At 42.5% G+C, this 16,178-nt stretch overlaps 1 protein-coding gene across 1 annotated transcript in view; it reads left to right on the forward strand.

Moving 5' to 3' along the window:
* Nucleotides 1–343: 343 nt before the first annotated feature.
* The window catches only part of PPP2R2A (protein phosphatase 2, regulatory subunit B, alpha), a 33,816-nt gene continuing 17,981 nt past the window's right edge, over nucleotides 344–16,178 (forward strand). The window contains exons 1-2 of the mRNA XM_010192839.1: nucleotides 344–380; nucleotides 971–1,045. Coding sequence (XP_010191141.1) covers nucleotides 344–380; nucleotides 971–1,045 — 112 coding nt within the window. The remainder of the gene's footprint in view (nucleotides 381–970; nucleotides 1,046–16,178) is intronic.

Below are 16,178 nucleotides of genomic sequence, written 5' to 3' on the forward strand. Positions count from 1 at the left end.
TTCCTTGGCTTTGACTTTTTTTTCCTCCCCTCCACTTGTTGTAGAAGAGGGGAGAAGCCCCTGGGTGGTATTTGCCGCTCCAGGAGCGGCAGCGGACCAGGATTAACGTGTAAATGCCATCTGTTGCTCCGCCGGTTGGAGTTGTGCTGAGGAAAAGTGCCATTTTGACAGTGGCTTCCAGGGAAGGGAAAAAAAAAAAAGAAAAGAGAGGCAAGCCCATTTCGGTCTCTTCCTGTGTGCGCTCAGCCCTGCCGTGATTTGCTCAGGGCGCAATGGGTGGTGATTTTGGTGTGTGTTTTGGTGGCAGGGTTCAAATGAATCACTGCCTTCCGCCCGGGCAGTGATGTTCCTCAGGTTTTCTCTCCGCTCCGTTTTCTATGGTAGTTGAACTTGCTCCCATCCCCTTGCTGCTTTGCTTTGCCGCTCGGATTTGCTGCTTTCTTTCAGGCTGATACTTTGCTTTCCTTACTTCTGCGAAGAGACTCTAACGTCGTGGTAAATTTTTCTTTTCCGTAGCCTTCGGCACGTAGGTTCAGCTCGGTGTTGCTGTAAAGAAGGAAGCGCACGGCGTGCTTGGGTTATATTGAATGAAAAATCGAGGTTTTCTGAGAACGCGCAGCTTTTTCTGGCAGTTTGTGTTTGTGAGGGCTCTGACTGAAGTAGGAAGAAGCCGTGTGCGCTCGCAGTTGAAGTTAGTGCTAGCGGTGGCGGTACTCCGGCGAGTTTTTGGCGATTGAGGCTTTTATCTCTGCTTCTGCTCTTCTGGCTAAACGTGGCACAGAGCAAAACCACTGATGACAACCTCGATATCTGTGAAGGAAACAGCGGGGAGGGGCGGTTCGCGATTGTGCGGCAGCGCGGCTGAGGAAGTGGGCGTGCACGGCGGCCGAAATTTTCGGGTGTAACTATTGTATTGTGTGCTCTGTGCGGTGCTCCGGGGGGGTCTCATTTTCCCGATTGTGTCTTTCAGGAGCTGGAGGAGGAAATGACATTCAGTGGTGTTTTTCTCAGGTGAAAGGCGCTGTAGATGATGATGTAGCAGAAGGTAAGAGCAATATTTTACTGAATGTTCTCTGACTTTTTAGCTGCTCTCTTATTTCAGTGTTTTCATACCTCGGTGTTGCTGTGTGCGACTTGAGCAAAGCAAGCAGACATTTGGTGTGCATTCACATACCCACATCCAGCATTCAGCTGTGGTTCAGCACACAAGAAGGGCTGAATTCAGGCTTCTCCAGGATTTTGCTGGCATTGTTTGCCAAGATTGTGAAGATTTTCCTGACGCTCAGCCTCTCATTTGTGTTTTTTCCTAATGTGCAAAATGGGAATGTGATACCTGAGTTCCTCAGGGAGGTGTTGTGAGAATTAATTAATGTTTGTCCTCTTTGAGGATCTAAGCACTAGATAAAGATCAAGTAATTTTCCCAATCTTTCTGGCTTGTGTTAACCAGAAGAAATCTGAATATTAGTGCATGCTTGCTTATCAGGTAAAGAGGGGTTTTGTGTTTGAAATAATACTGGGAATAGCCTAAAACTTGTCCAGGCTGGCAGGGACAAATGTCATTTTGTGCTAAGATGGCTGCCTCTGATTGCGACTGCAAAAAACGTGCTCTTGATTTCCTTTACTTTCACTGGGGTTGGGGATCACGAGAGGAACCGCGCTTTTTCTGTGCCAGGGAGAAAACTTCTGCGATCTGTTTCTGAGGAACGTCCCACTGACTTCTGCATTTCTTTGGCCACGAATCCTGTTTGCACAGCGCGGCCTGCGAGATCTTGAGTTAAATTACGAGGGCAACTGTTTGGAGAAAGAACATTTTATGTCATTCCTAGGGTTTTTCTTTTGCATATCTTGAATGCTCCGACCTACGAGTGAGATTAATGTTGTATTTAGAAAAGCAGCAGCTACAGTTCCCATTATTTTCCCATTGGACGCGTGGTTCAAATCAACTTCCAGAGGCCAGAAAATCAGTGTAAACAGAAGTGAGTTGTTTTTATTTATTGGCTGCAGTAAGTGGCAAACGATGCGCTTTTAAAGACTTCTGTCATTGGCAAGCTGAAAGATGCCTTTGGAAACATGAAAGCTGTAGCAGATTTTTTTTTAAAGTTTTATTTAGGTTCTTCAAGAGGTGTATTGTAAAGCCTGAACTCAAAACTATGGTTGTATGGAGTATTTTTTCCCTAGCAGACTTTAAATTCTGTAACTTTAATTACGTATCAAACCAAACCCTTAAGTACAAATACTGAAGAAGTTGCAGTTGTGTGGCAGGTACTTGCAAATAATTCTTCATGAGAATAGGCACGTTGACATGCGTGTGATAGCAATGAACTTTCTCTATATGTATTTACGGTGAAGTGGCTTTTGCAGGGACCTGGAAATGCAGAAGCCAGGTAGTACCTGTGCGTACCTTCCTCAGCCGTTCCCAAGAGCGGTGCTTGGTGTTGTGAAAGCCTTGCAGGCCGTGTGCTCCCTGGCAGGTCAGAGGTGTGTGGGGTGTGCTGCAGTCGCCGCGGGTGCAGTTCAGTGAATAGACTCGCTTTGGTTTCAGCAGGCCAGTCGGAATGGTTTCCAAACTGTGAGAGTGTCTGGGTTTGGTGGTGTGACCCAAAGAGTTTGTTGTTGTTGTCAGCTGTAGCTGGCTTAAGATGAGTCTTGATGTGCAAACCCCAGATCCCTGACATAGCACAAGATACCCTGAAACGGCAGTGCCTGGATCCTGGAGAGAGGTCCCGAGGTTGATACTGCACTCGGTTGTAATGAATTTGTTGGACTGCAATTCTCTCCTGTTGCTGTGTATTCAGCTCCCACAGTTGATGCTGGGAATTGTGGAAAGCAGCTGTCTGGTCAGAGTGCAAGTTGAGCTTCATGCAATTCTTCGAGTTCTTGTTGTGCTCCATCGTGTCTCCTGGTGATGCTGTTGGAAGGGTTAGTACTGGATCAAGCTGGTCACATTTTTCCTTTTATTGACTATATTTTGGGCCTTAAGATTCACTTTAAGGAAAGGGAGCCTTGTGTGGTTCTTGTAAGCATTGAGACAGCAGCTTTGCCTGCTCCTGGTCCTCCTCCAGCGAACCCAGGGACAAGTTGGCAGTGGCTCTAAGCGTAGTCTTGGGACCTTTTTCTCTCCCTGCCTTTGTCTGCTTCCCTGTGCAGACACTGTGCTGAAAGGTTGACAGAGTCTTGCTGTCTGAAACTTAAATGAGTGTTTAACTGCTGTGGTCTGCAAGCTAATGAGTACGGACTCCAGTTGTGCCCATGCCTGAGGACAGTACCAGTTTGTGTATGGTAGTACCTAGGGTCTGAATTTTGGGGTTTTTTTTTGAATGGCTTTAGAGCTCTCATTTTCAGAACTAACTTTTGTTGTGGAATGCTGAGACTTCACTAAAAACAAAGTGAAGAAAAGGAACCAGAAAGAAATGGGAGGTTTCAGTTTCTGTTTTCTTTCTGTTCCTGGTACAGTGTTGCAATGTTAATACTAGAAAGCTGGTTTAAACTAAACTAATAGGAGTGTTAACCAAGAAAATTGCATCCTTTTAATTGCATTAATGAGCAGAATGTGAAACCAGTGGGCTCTGCAACTATGAAACAGGCCCAAGGAGAATAACATTTTTAGTACAGTAATAGTGGCAGCAACTTTAAAAAGCTTGTGAAGAGTGCTGGTACATGGCTTCCAGTGTGTTTGAGGTCAGATGTGACCTCGTAACCGTCACATAATATGTGCGATCTATAATTCTTTAGATACTTAGGCTCGAATGGCTGTCTATTACAAAGTCAATATTTGGTGGCTTTGATGGCTGAAACATGAACTCTGATACATACAGTTTTTAATTTTCTGGCTTTCTGAGCGCTGTGTGATGGATGTGACCGTGTTTCTTCTGGAGCTGATGGGAGTGAAAAGGGAAGAGTGGAGGAAAAGCTGTTAAAGCTTGAGGAGAGAAGAAGGCAGTGAGTTTGTATGTGGGCCTTGCCCAGGCCATTCTGCTGTGGCAGAGCTTTTCTAAGGCGAGGAGCACAGAACCAGCCTCTCCTCTTGGTATGTGTGGAATTTATCCTTGGTTGTAAGCTGTGGCCTGGCCCTACCAGATCACAAAGTTCAGCACGGAAATCGGGGTCTGAATTGCAGTCTGAGTGTCAGCTTCATTATCACTGGGATCATTAATTTTAACTGATGGCAACAGTTTGCCTTTTTATGATAAGGCGAGGGAAGCAGCTTCTGAAGTAGCTGATGTTTTGCTCAACAGAAGTTTTCTTCCCTTCTTAATTTTATATTGATTTTGCTGGAGCCCAGTCCTACAACATCTCTCTGCTCAGCTTGTTCTGTGCTGGGGAGTCCAGAGCAGGGCCCTGAGATGAGATGGGATTTCTCCAGTGGAGAGCACAGCGTTGTTGTCCGTGCTGAGTTCAGTGATCAGGTTATCAAAAGCATCTGTAGTGCATGGATTTTAGTTTTCCTTTTGTGCCATCACTGTTTCAGTGCAAGTTAAGACTTAACTGGAAATACTTCTCAGTGAAAGTTTCATTTATGGGAATGATTACAGAAAAGGATTACAGAGATTTTCTGCAGCAGTTCTGTTGTTCTGGGACTTGCTTTCCTCTCCTGCTGTTGTGTTCTCCAAGATAGGGCATGGAGGCAACGTCAGTTTGAAACGAGTAAGAATTGCGAGTTTAAACTGTTTCTGAAAACGAGACACTTGCTTAATGGGATGAGTTTGTACTTCAGAACAAATTAAGTCAAATTTGTTTAATTACTTGGCAGAAGGGAAGGAGTCAAGCTGCTGTATCTAAATGTTCTTTCAAGTGTAATCCAAAGACATGTAAAAGTCTGATAGTCTGGGCCCAAGACTGGGAGCCAGGAACTTAAGTCCTGAGCTTTAACCCTGAGTGATTACCACTCATCTTTGACAGATTGTTTAACTACTTCATCCCCCAGTTGTCTCTGAAGGAAGTACTGAAATCTCTCTTGACTGCTGACTTAATTTTCAAGTCTGAGGTTTAACCATTCCTCGCTGCTTTGTTAATAACCTATGACTTGTTTCATGTTTCCTCTTTCATAGCCCAGACGTCGCTGTAGTCTGCTCTAGTTTGTGCAGATGATGAACAGATGAAGCCTCTTACATCTCTATGCCCAGCCAGCTCCTGTGTGTGGTCAGAGATATAAACGAGATTTGACTTTTGTTCGGGAGAGCTTTCTGTGTTTGACTCTGGGTATGTTCTGTCTTTCAAGTGGAGTTTCAGGTTTATTTTTGGCAGGCTTCAGAATTGCGGAGCAGCTATGGGAACTGTTGTAGCTTCAGTGATGGTAGTTTGTCTTCAGTGCACGAAAATAGTTACCTTGGAGTAAGGAAAATTGACGCCAGGAATCAGGACTGCTGTAAAAAGCAGTTTGTCACCATCTGGAGTTCACCATCTCCTCTTGCCTTACCAGAAAGCTTTCTCTTTAATAATGCTAAAGAAAGACTGAGGTGTAGTTGTGGGAGGGAGCGTAATTGGGGTTTCCAAGGGCTGTGTTTGTATTCTCTGTGCTTCCTGAAGTAACATTGGTTAGAAGGAGCAAGGACTAGTAACAGGTTCGGTTTTAAGGGGCAGTTTGAAATACACTGTAGATAAATAAAAAGGCCCATGGTTATAATCCTGTTCTGTATTCCTAAGTCTGCTTCTGTATTTTAGCTCTTTTCAGCTGTTTGTAGAATGCCTGTCTGTATCTAGAGAGAGAAATAGGCTACTGTGTTCTAGGAACTGCTGATCTGGAGTGACTAAAGTGTGCATTTAAAGTGCGAAGTCTCCCAAAACAAAGAGCATTTAGCAAACGGCTAAATAGTGAGTGGCTGTTCAGCTCCCCAGAAGTTATTCAGTGCTCTCTTGATGTGGGTTTGGTAGCTTGGGCACTTCATCTTGTCAGTCACGCTGACCAGCATTGGCCTGGAGCTTCTGCCGTGCTTTGCTGGGTTCGGCATCTTTTTTGCTTAAATTGAAAATCAGTTGGGAAAAGGAGTGAGCTTCTGGTGTTGTAAATACGGTGGTCATAGCGATCAAGCTGTCAGACTCCAGCAGTACAAGTGAGTGCAGCTTGGCTATCAGCGGCCGTTCTGGTGGATTATGGCTCTTGATCAGCTTTGTGAAACTTCATAGCTTTAATTTTTAATTTTAATTTTAAGGGTGCTACTTAAACGATTCTGGTCTGGGTATTTCTACCCCAGAAATGGGTTTCTGTGGTAGCTGTTGCTTCGTAGGTGTTTTGGGAGAGCTAAAGTGAAGACTAAAGCTCCCAGTGGCTGCAGTGCTGAAGTAAGAGTTAAGTGCTGGGTGTTCCTGGCTCTGCTGGCTGCCTGTTTTTTTCCTCCTTTTTCTGTTCTCTTCTGACTTGCCTATTTAGGCCATGGCTACACCTTTGGCAGCATTTCTGCTTAAAGAGGCACTCCTTCCCACTTGGCTGGCACAAGTGTTCATGTAGCTGCACAATGAACTTGCTTGGGAAGCTGATCCAGCTGAAAAATACTTAAACCTCTGATTTTGACTGGATTATATTTTTCAGCTGAATTGAACCCCGATCCGGTTCTCAGTGCTGTGTGCGCTTGTGCCAGCGTGGTGTGGAGTGATCAGGTGGATCTCTGCAAGAGACTCAGTCTCTGTAGGACTCCATGTACAGCCAACACAAGCCCTGGTCTCCAAGTGCTGTGAGAAATGATAAAATCAGCTAAAGGAAAGGACTTTAAACCTTTGCTGTTTGAGATCCACACTTTGAACGTGCGTGGATATCACATGTGCAAACACACGCAGGGATGCACACACATGATGTCATCTATTGCTGTGTTGTAAATAATCTTTTTGATACTATTTTGCAGCAAAACTGGTAGACATGGAAGAGGTTTTCTTCTTTGTGTCCACACAAGCAGCATATGGATGTGGTCTGAAAGGACCTTAAAGATCACTGAGTTCCCAGTTGAGATTTGTTTAGTGTAGTTGCTAGCTCTTTCAGTAACAAGAGCTGTGTTAATATCAGTACAGTTTAGGTTCTTGGAAGTTCTTGTAGAAAAGAATGCCACGTAATTGGGAGATGGATTACCTACTGATTACTTTACTGTAAAGCCCTTTAAAAAGATAATCTGACAAATGGTAATCTGCTCTTATCGTGTCTTACCATTCTTAATATGATTTGAAAAACTGATCCCTTGTTTGGGGTTTTGACTTCACCTAAACTAGTGCATTGTCTCGTGTTTAGATGTTGTAGAATTAGGCTTCCTTTGTTTCAGGTGCTGTTTAAGTGTACGTGTAAATCTGCCATGTACGGTACCTCCTGAAGTAAAAACATCAATTACTGATGGTACCAAATGAAGGCTAGACTACCATTTGTTCTTTCCTCTTTAGGAAACACTGTGCTCCCAAAGCAATTTCAACAGTATAAGATGCTTTTATAACTGCCTTAAGGGGATTTTCCAGACCTTTTTTCATATTTTCAGCGCTTTCTAATATGCAGTAACATCATAATGTCTACAATATTTTTAGTATGGAGAGAAAAGTTTTGCAGAGTAAGTCAGTGATAGGTAATTATGTGAAACTGAGGTTTACCCTTCTAAAAATTATTGACATGAAAATAATTGAAACGAATGAAACATCCTGGCATGGGTAGGCACTTAGGTTGTAAATATGAACAGGGACAGCAGTTCTTGTGTCTCTATGCAAATACAAAGAAATACAGGAGGTATGATACTCGATCCAGTCTCTTGGAAGAAGCAGCAGTAGGTGTTATAGTCAGAATAACCACATCTGGACAGTTTTCTCTGTTAAACCTGAGTGGAGTATATGGAATTACTAGGCACTTAGGTTGTAAATATGAACAGGGACAGCAGTTCCTGTGTCCCTATGCAAATACAAGGAGAGAAATACAGGAGGTACGATACTTGATCCAGTCTCTTGGAAGAAGCAGCAGTAGGTGTTATAGTCAGAATAACCACATCTGGACAGTTTTCTCTGTTAAACCTGAGTGGAGTATATGGAATTACAGCTTTGTTATGTTGCTTTATTTCTCTGTTATGCTCCTAAAGCATGTTCTAGCTAAATGCTGCTTTTGTAGGGTGAGTGAGTGAGTGAGCTGGAAATGGAAAGGATGTTGTCATTCTTTTATGCTGCTACACGAGCCTTTGTGGAAAAGAAGTTAAAGACACCTAAAAAGGTGTCTTAAGTGGTAAAGTAGTGATGCTTTGTGCTTGTGTGTACTTGGTAGTGATTCTATATAGCATTACATGATGGGGGTCTTGCCTTTCTTTTCTGCAACTGGAAGATTTTGAGTTACTACATTACCTTTAAAATGAAGATGCTGGCTAACGAGACCTGAGGTAGGGTGTTGGCGCTGTGAGTTGATAAAATATTGCTGGAAATGGTGATTTGAGGTTTCAGTGCATGACTGTGATTCGGTTGCAGAAGCAGAAGTGGCTGCAAGCTTCTCCCAACTTCTTGTGCTTTTGTTAAGCACTGGAGGAGAAATAATTAATTTGGTCAGCCATTCTTTATAAAAATGCATTTTCCTCTTAGCGACCCACAAGTGATGGCACCATGAAGAAAAGGAGCATATTTAGGTCACACGTTAAACCCCTCAGGCAGTTATGCTTGCATCTAATTTTGGAAGAAGATTTTAGGGTCAGGAAAAGAGGGTTGAAAAGCGTTGCATTTTAAGAAAGGCTGATTTCCCAGGTATATTCAGAATGCATTTTGCGTGGCAGTGTTTCTCTTTGCATTTTCAGTTGCCGTTCTTAAATGAATGCTCTGGCAACAATGCGATCTCCAAACAAACGCGGTTGGCGCTGTGTTTTTGAGAAGTTGCGAAAAGATAATTGCATATATTCAGGAGCACTTAAGGTAATTGTGACTTCAGACTATAGTTCCTTATTTAAAATACAGAATAATTTCCAATATGTTCTTGTCTGTTCAGTGCTAGTAGCTGTATTTTCCTTTTTTCCCCTGATGAATACACAAAATATTCCAGGGATGGTTCTTTGATCTTTAAAAGCAGTGATTTCAGGTGGCCTCTCTGCTCTTAGTAAAGGTTAGGAGATGATTTGCAGAAATTATGACCTGTGTGTGTTTGTTTATAGTGCTTATAAACGTAGTCTGAGGGATTTACTTTTTTCAAGTAACTTTAAAATTGTAAAATAAATCGGTCCAGCAGACAAGGAGTACATAGTGAAATAAGTCTTTAGCTTCAGCTCTCATAAACATATAATGACACTCAAAGACGCATGTTTGAGAGTTCCTGGACTCTTCACCAAAGGAATTACCGAACAAAAACCTGAGTTCTCAGGTCCTGTTCTTGGTGCATGGTCTAAGAAGTCATTTATACGAACACTGGAGGTAATGAGAAACAAAAATCTTGGGTTGTCTTTTGATAGTTGCCCTGCTCAGCTTGGTTTGGGGTGAAGTGTGGCCTTGCTATGGAAAGAGGAATTGGGATTCAGGTTGCTTGTAGGTACATGGACATTTCAAGTAGCTGCTGCTCTGGCAGAGACAGCCCCTCCTTGTGCCTTGCTCCTTCACCGGTCCCTGCTCTGAGCTGGCACAGACGCAGAGGGATCACTTTGGGAAACTGCTCGGAATGGAAATGACACATCTTGGGTTATTTGTGGTCACAATTTTATCCTGAGTTGGTGGTGGTGGTGCTGTAGGAATGGGACAAGGGATGAGATGCTTCTCTTGGAGATCTGATAACAGTTTCAAGGCAACACGTGAAACCGTGGCGTTGTGAACACCTTGCTTAGCCTTTTCCTCAGCCTTTTCATGCTCACATTTAATGAGTGCTTGTTCATGGACTGCTTTTGGTGAATTGAGGTCCATGTTTGAGGACACCTCTTCTAAAAGATGAATAAGAACAAACAGCAATTGAAGTTGAAGCCCACAAACCCTTTCATTATGTAGCCTAGCAGTACGAAAATGGCACAGCTTTTTGAAGGTAATAGTGAGGCATTCATAAGCTGTTCTAGTGGAATGTGGAACTGGCAGGAATGGCTTTTTGACCAAAATTTAAAAGGTCTCTGTATGGGCCTTCTGCCTCTTTTCAGTCTGTTCTTCTCACTACTTCATGGTTGGGTTTTGTGGTTTGTTTTTTATTTTGAGCTGAATATTTACTTATTTCTTTTTGTTTTCAAGAAATATCCAGGATCTTTCATTTGACTCTAGGACCTTTTGGAGGTGATAAGTTGCTCTTGAAAGCGGTGGGGGCTGCTAACATAGCAGTCCTGTTACTGGAGCAGAACACACGCTGTGCTTAACCCAGCAGTTCTGTTTCTAACAATATTTAGATGCCTTGGAGGAAAGTGCAGTAGGAAGACACAGAGCATTTAAAGCAAACAAAACACAACACTTGGAGATGTGCACATCAGGTTCTTGGCTCCCTGGGGCTCGTGAATTCTTTTCCTTGGTTTGACCTGAAGAAGCTTGTCCCAAACCCGGGAATAACAGACGTGTTTCTGTAGCATTCTCATCTTTCTGCTGTTTCTGAAAATGAAGGAAATACATTTCAAATTGTCATTTACAAGTGCACTACGGGGTCATCTCTGGTCCTGCACAAGGGTTGTTAAGCGTGTATGATGGAAAAAATGACATTACGGAGCGATTGCATCCTGTATACGATCACTGCGGATTAAATTTTCCTTCTTGCTGGTTGCTCTCACTTTGAAGAAGTCACCAAGAGAAGCTGATGCACACAGCCCTCTTTGGTCTTATAAGTGTCTTTATGTCTGTGTTGAATTTCTTTTTCTAGAAGTTTTAAATTCATATAATACTCACCTGGAAGTTGTTTGGCACCTTCCAATTCCTGTTGCTTCTAACCAGTGTCTTTGGACTGAGGCTCAGGTTTCTTACAGAGCTGTTATAACCCTCTTACTTTTTACCAAGTTTAAAGTTTAGATTTAAATATAATTATCGGGGAAGACTAGAAATGGAGATAATTGAACGTAATCATCTAGAGCTGTTTCACCTGAAAGGTCACTGAGTCACTTCAGCCCCTCCATGCTGTGTTTTCCATACCTGTAAGACCAGTGTGCCTGTTCCCCAAAACCAAGTTCTACAGCTTTTAGAAGTTATTGCAAGGAACAGGATGGCAATAGTATTAAAAACTCTCTGTCTTGTGTTCGGCTGTTGTATAGCACTTCCAAAATGCAAAGAAAAGGTCCTAACCTATAGATAGTGGAGGTGTGAGATGCAGAATAAAGGTCAGTATTTTGCTCAGATTAGAGGACTATACATATATTTTAAGATGTGTTATAAATATAAGTGTCTGCCTTAGAGCTGTCAAGATTTGCAGATGCCATTTCAGATAACTCAGAGAAATGAGTGTTAAGAATCTCTGAAAGTCCAGGCCAGAAACTAGCATTGGCCTCAGTTTAATACAATCATTTTTTTAAAGCAGCTGAGGTATGTGTGCTTGGGCCAGACTAGAAACACAGGAAAATACTTGCCAAGTGGGGGACGAAAAAAAGAAGACATGAGGCAAGTGGTGAAGGGAAGACTGTTTTTTCAGGTTGCCACTAAAAATGCATTAAGTATTAAAATGAACTGATGAGAGTGAATGCCCACAGTGAGTGCAGTAATGAGAAGGTTTTATCCACAGCGAGTTAATGGTCAGGAGGGTGCGTTCATCCCTGCTGGAAACTCCGGTTGTAGTCGTGACCTTCACAGGCGCTGTGCTCTGCGCAGGCTGCCTGACATTCGTCCAGGAGTGGCCTCCCTCCCTGCCTGTGGTAGGTTCAGTGGTTTTTACTTTCATTTTCCTGCCTCAGGAGGAGGCGTTTTACACCTTGTCTGAGCTGAGGTACGGTGAAGATTAAAAGGCTTAGAAATGTTTAGCCTTAGCTTTTGCACCTGGCATAAAAGCTTTGGTCAGAGGGTATATGAGAAGAGTCGGAAACAGCATGGTAGTTTCTAGGAGTTGTTTTTTCTATCTACAACAGAAGTGCACACCGATTCACAATTCGAGTTGCTGATTTTGAAAGGCATTGTCAGACTATGCTGTTTTTTCTGAAATACTGCTACTCATTTTTCCCTTGCAGTTTTGTGTTTTGGAATGGCTTCAGCGAAAAGAGAAAATCGAGTTACTCCAGCGTTCCTGGTCTGTAGCATTCTCAGTGACAAGAAAGCCATTGCCTAAAGGCTCCTGTTCTGAACATGCAAAACAATAGCCCAGTACGTTATTTCCAAATATATTGTTATTTGCAAACAGAAAGCTAACCAGTGGCTTTTCTGTGCCGTGCAGCCTATTGAAATTCTGGCTGTGATTCCAGCAGAGATTTTTCCATAAATAGCTCTGCTCTGCTTGGGCACACAAACAAGGCCCTGGAAGGACCGAAAGGCTTCGAGGGGACTCCTTAGCCTGTGTTTTAGTGTGGGCTTTGCTTTACAGACGATGGTGGATGTGAGGAGTGTTTCTGTAGGTTGAGGTGTCAGCAGCAATTGAGAAGTAAATAGTTACTGATTCAGTTTAGTTTCAGGGACTCATTTATCACTTGGTTTGAGCATAGGGGGGAAAAAAGAGTAATAAAAACGAACAAATGTAAGCAGAAGCAGGTATGTTTTCCTTTTGGTATTGAAGTTTGTTTGGCTTTTTTTAAACAAAAGCTATTAGGTAATTACTTGAGGCATTAGGGATTCAAGTACTAAATACAACTTGAAATAGAAGTGTTGTTTTCTTTCAATGAAAAGGCATCCAGATTAAAGCAAACATTTTAACCAAACATCCAGTTAAAATGTTACGTGAACACAGCTAATCTTGTGTTGCAGATTTCTTGGTGGTATGAAGGTGAACATCCTCTTGAATAAGTAATACAGGGGCAACTTCCATGTAGTGCAAGTTCTAATTGCTGTAAACTATCTTGAGTAAGGTAATTAGTAGTCTTGAGGAGAAGCCTTTAAATATTGTGTGAATTAGAAGCAGACGTGAGTAAATATTTCTGTCATTCACCTGGCTCATGGGGCTGATTTTCTGCTACTCCTGTTGCTACTGAGTATTTTCTTACCAAAACAGCAACCCCATTTCTAAGGGAATCAGAGTATGAAAATAACTCTGGTATTAGGGATCTGAATGGCTGGCTCTGCAGTGTCCTCAGCCCAGGTTATCAACCAGAGGTGTTATCAGCTGTCACCACAGGATGGGGATGGCATCACCAGGAGCAGGGCTGAGCTGGTTAGGGTGCTCTCCAAGTGCCAATCTTTCATCTATACCTGTTCTTCCTGTTAGATGTTGATTAAAAAACCTTCATCTGTTGGAGATTTTGTAGTCTTGGGAGTGTATATTTGAGAGCTACCATAGCCTCAACTGACTTTTTTCATAATGCCTACATCAGCTTAGGTGAGGGAGCACCTAGAATTTGTGTGGGGACTGGAAGTTAGCACTGATACCCATACAAAGCAGTGAATTTGTGCTATTAACTGGATGTAACTTGGTAGCAAGAACAGCTCGACTGCTGGCACTTTTTTTTAAGGCCTGGATAATATTTCTGAGCTTGTTTTTTTTTATTTAAGAACATACTTTTTCATTGCCCCTAGGCATATTGAGAACAGTTCCCTGCAAAAATGGCAGTATAAATAAAGCAGCCAGGCAATACAGCAGAGCACGTCTGCTACCGAGGGGTAATTAACCTGGTTTTGAAAAACAGCTGCATTGCCAACATGTTTATCACAGCGAGAATAAATAAAGCCTTGACTAAAACAGTCCCATTCCTTTAATGCGTTTTGGGGAATCCTCATCCTGTGTGTAACTTGCATTTCATACCATGTCTTAAGAGAATTACAGAGCACCTCTGTAAGTACTGTGTATAAATGTCCTCAGCAGGAGGCCACTCTTTTCCCCTCTCCCCACCTGAAAATAGATTTAAGTTTCACAAGTTGGAAGCTGTTGGCAGCTAAATTTTGTGATGTTCAAGAAACTGAACCCCATGAGAGCTTTCACATCCAACAGCTGGCTGGCATTTAAAAATGCTGAAATGTTGGCTTTGCTGTTGATTACTTTTGCGTTTAAAAGCAGAACATTTCTGCTGGTTGGAGGGAGGAAAGCTTGTGGACAGACTTGAGCTTTTTTTTATTTTAAACTTTATTACATAGCATTGTGGTGGCTGCAAAGAGCAGGCTCAAGGAGAAGCTGTGACCTTTAACTGCTTGTTCCTCGTTGCGAATAAACGTCGTAGTTCGACAACCTGTGAGATTATTCCCCCGCCTTTCGAAGGTTATTTAAGACGGGCACCAGGAGTGGGTCTGGATTTGTGCCACTGCTGCCTCTTGTGTTGATATTAATAAACCGGTGTCAAATGTCCTGGGAACGGCTGATGCAGGTTGAAAGAGCTTTGTTTCAGCCAACAATAGACCTGAATTAGTGTGAATAGGAAAAGCAAATAGGCACTTCCTGTCATATTTTAAGGAATACTTGAGTGTGGGGAAGCATGTGCATTAAGAGATTGAAACTAAATGCTCATCACTTGCTTTTGTCCCTAGTAAAATGTTCCCTGTGTATGTATGCATATGCATTAGTCTTTCTAAATAGGCTTGCATATTTACTAATATGCAGTATTAGTAAAGTGAGATACTAACGCTTTAAAGTACTAATAAAGTAAGGTAGAATTTGTTTGAATAGATTCTTCAGGGCAAAAGCTCTAAACCTGTGTAATGAAGATCAAAAGAGGGGAATTGTCTTAGTTGTTGCTTTCCTACCCAGGTTTGTTCCTCAGGTTACAACTTCAAGACCTCTTGCGAAGACTGGAAACTATTTGAATAAGAAATACCTGGGTGGTGCTTCAGACCGCTTTGAGGTTCACTTGCCTTTCACGGGGTATTTATTGTAAAAGTCCAGAACAAAGCTCTTTGCGGTTTCAAGGCAGAGGATGCTTTTAGAGACTCGAGGGAATTCTTGTCAGGTATTAAATAATCCCTTATTATTGAGTTTGAGGTCTTTTCAGGCTGATGTAGCTTGTGTTGAGTTGAAAAATGGCTCTGTCTGGAGCTGGTGATGCCTCCACTCTGCAGTAATGTGCAGACTGAATTATTTGGATAGAGAATCTTCCAGAGCTGCGGGGGAACAGAAGAGGCTTCACACACTCTCCCCTCCCCTCAGTTCCAGGATGGGAAGGATCGTAGGACAGATCAGCTTTGGTGTATGGTAAAATACCCTCTCCCAGGCCCTAGGAAAGTTTAGGTTAATGCAGCTCCCGGAGGACTGGGAAACGCCACTGGTTCCAGTGTGTCACATTTTCCACTCCAACTGATGCTGGAGCAAAGTTGCCCTTGTGAGTTACTTGGGGGCAAGGGTTTGCAGGTTCCTGTGAGCTAAAGGTGCTGCTGCTGTGTCCGTGCGTTCTCTTTACCTGGTGGGAGAAGAGAGTTTGCCTGTTGGCTTCCTATGCATGTTCTGAAAGGAACTGCAGTCATGTTCTAAGGTTTAAAAATAGAAAGTAATTAATCAGGGTGATGAGGGTTAATGGTCTCTACCCAGAAACCAAACAGCTTTGCATTTGTTTATATAGAGAGAACATTCTTCTATCTGCTGTTGTTATGAGCTTAATATGAGAGCATTTTTTACAGTAATTTTTGAAGCACATTATTAATCACTAATTTGGGGTTAAAAAACCCCAAAACTAAAACTCCCATCAGATGAAATGTTCTTGAGGCACCGGCTCAAGGTTGTTTTCAGATAACATATACTACCCTTTAGCTTTTTTTCTTCTGCAGGCTTACAGTGAAGTTTGCATACAAGGAATTGTACAATGCAGTACCAGATTTGGGGAGCAGAAATGATACCTCTCCAGTGAGGTACAGCCCAATAGTGCAGTAATTGTGGTACAGGTATTGCCTCTCTAGCTCCGTGGTGGATCACGGTTTTAAATCAATTGAAGGTGTAAAAGTTCTTTCCCAAAACTCATACTAAGTTGTAATGCAAATGCTTTAACTCCTTTCAGAAAGATCAAGCTTTTAAGTAATTCTGTGTCATTTTTAAGTCACTTTAAGTCAATTTAAGTGGTAGGAAGCGTGGACCAATCAGTTCACATTAATGTACAACACATCTGTTTTCAGAGCGCTTTGACTCTTTGCTGTTTGTCCTCTGTTTTTTCTCTGTGCCACCACAGGTGTCTTGGAGTCTGTGTACGAGACTCTGCATTTCCTACAATAGATGGAGACAGGAAGCCAGTGTGGTCTGAGGTTTAAATCAGTT

This window comes from Mesitornis unicolor, unplaced genomic scaffold, assembly GCF_000695765.1.
Source record: "Mesitornis unicolor isolate BGI_N332 unplaced genomic scaffold, ASM69576v1 scaffold12129, whole genome shotgun sequence".
Taxonomy (NCBI): Eukaryota; Metazoa; Chordata; class Aves; order Mesitornithiformes; family Mesitornithidae; genus Mesitornis; species Mesitornis unicolor.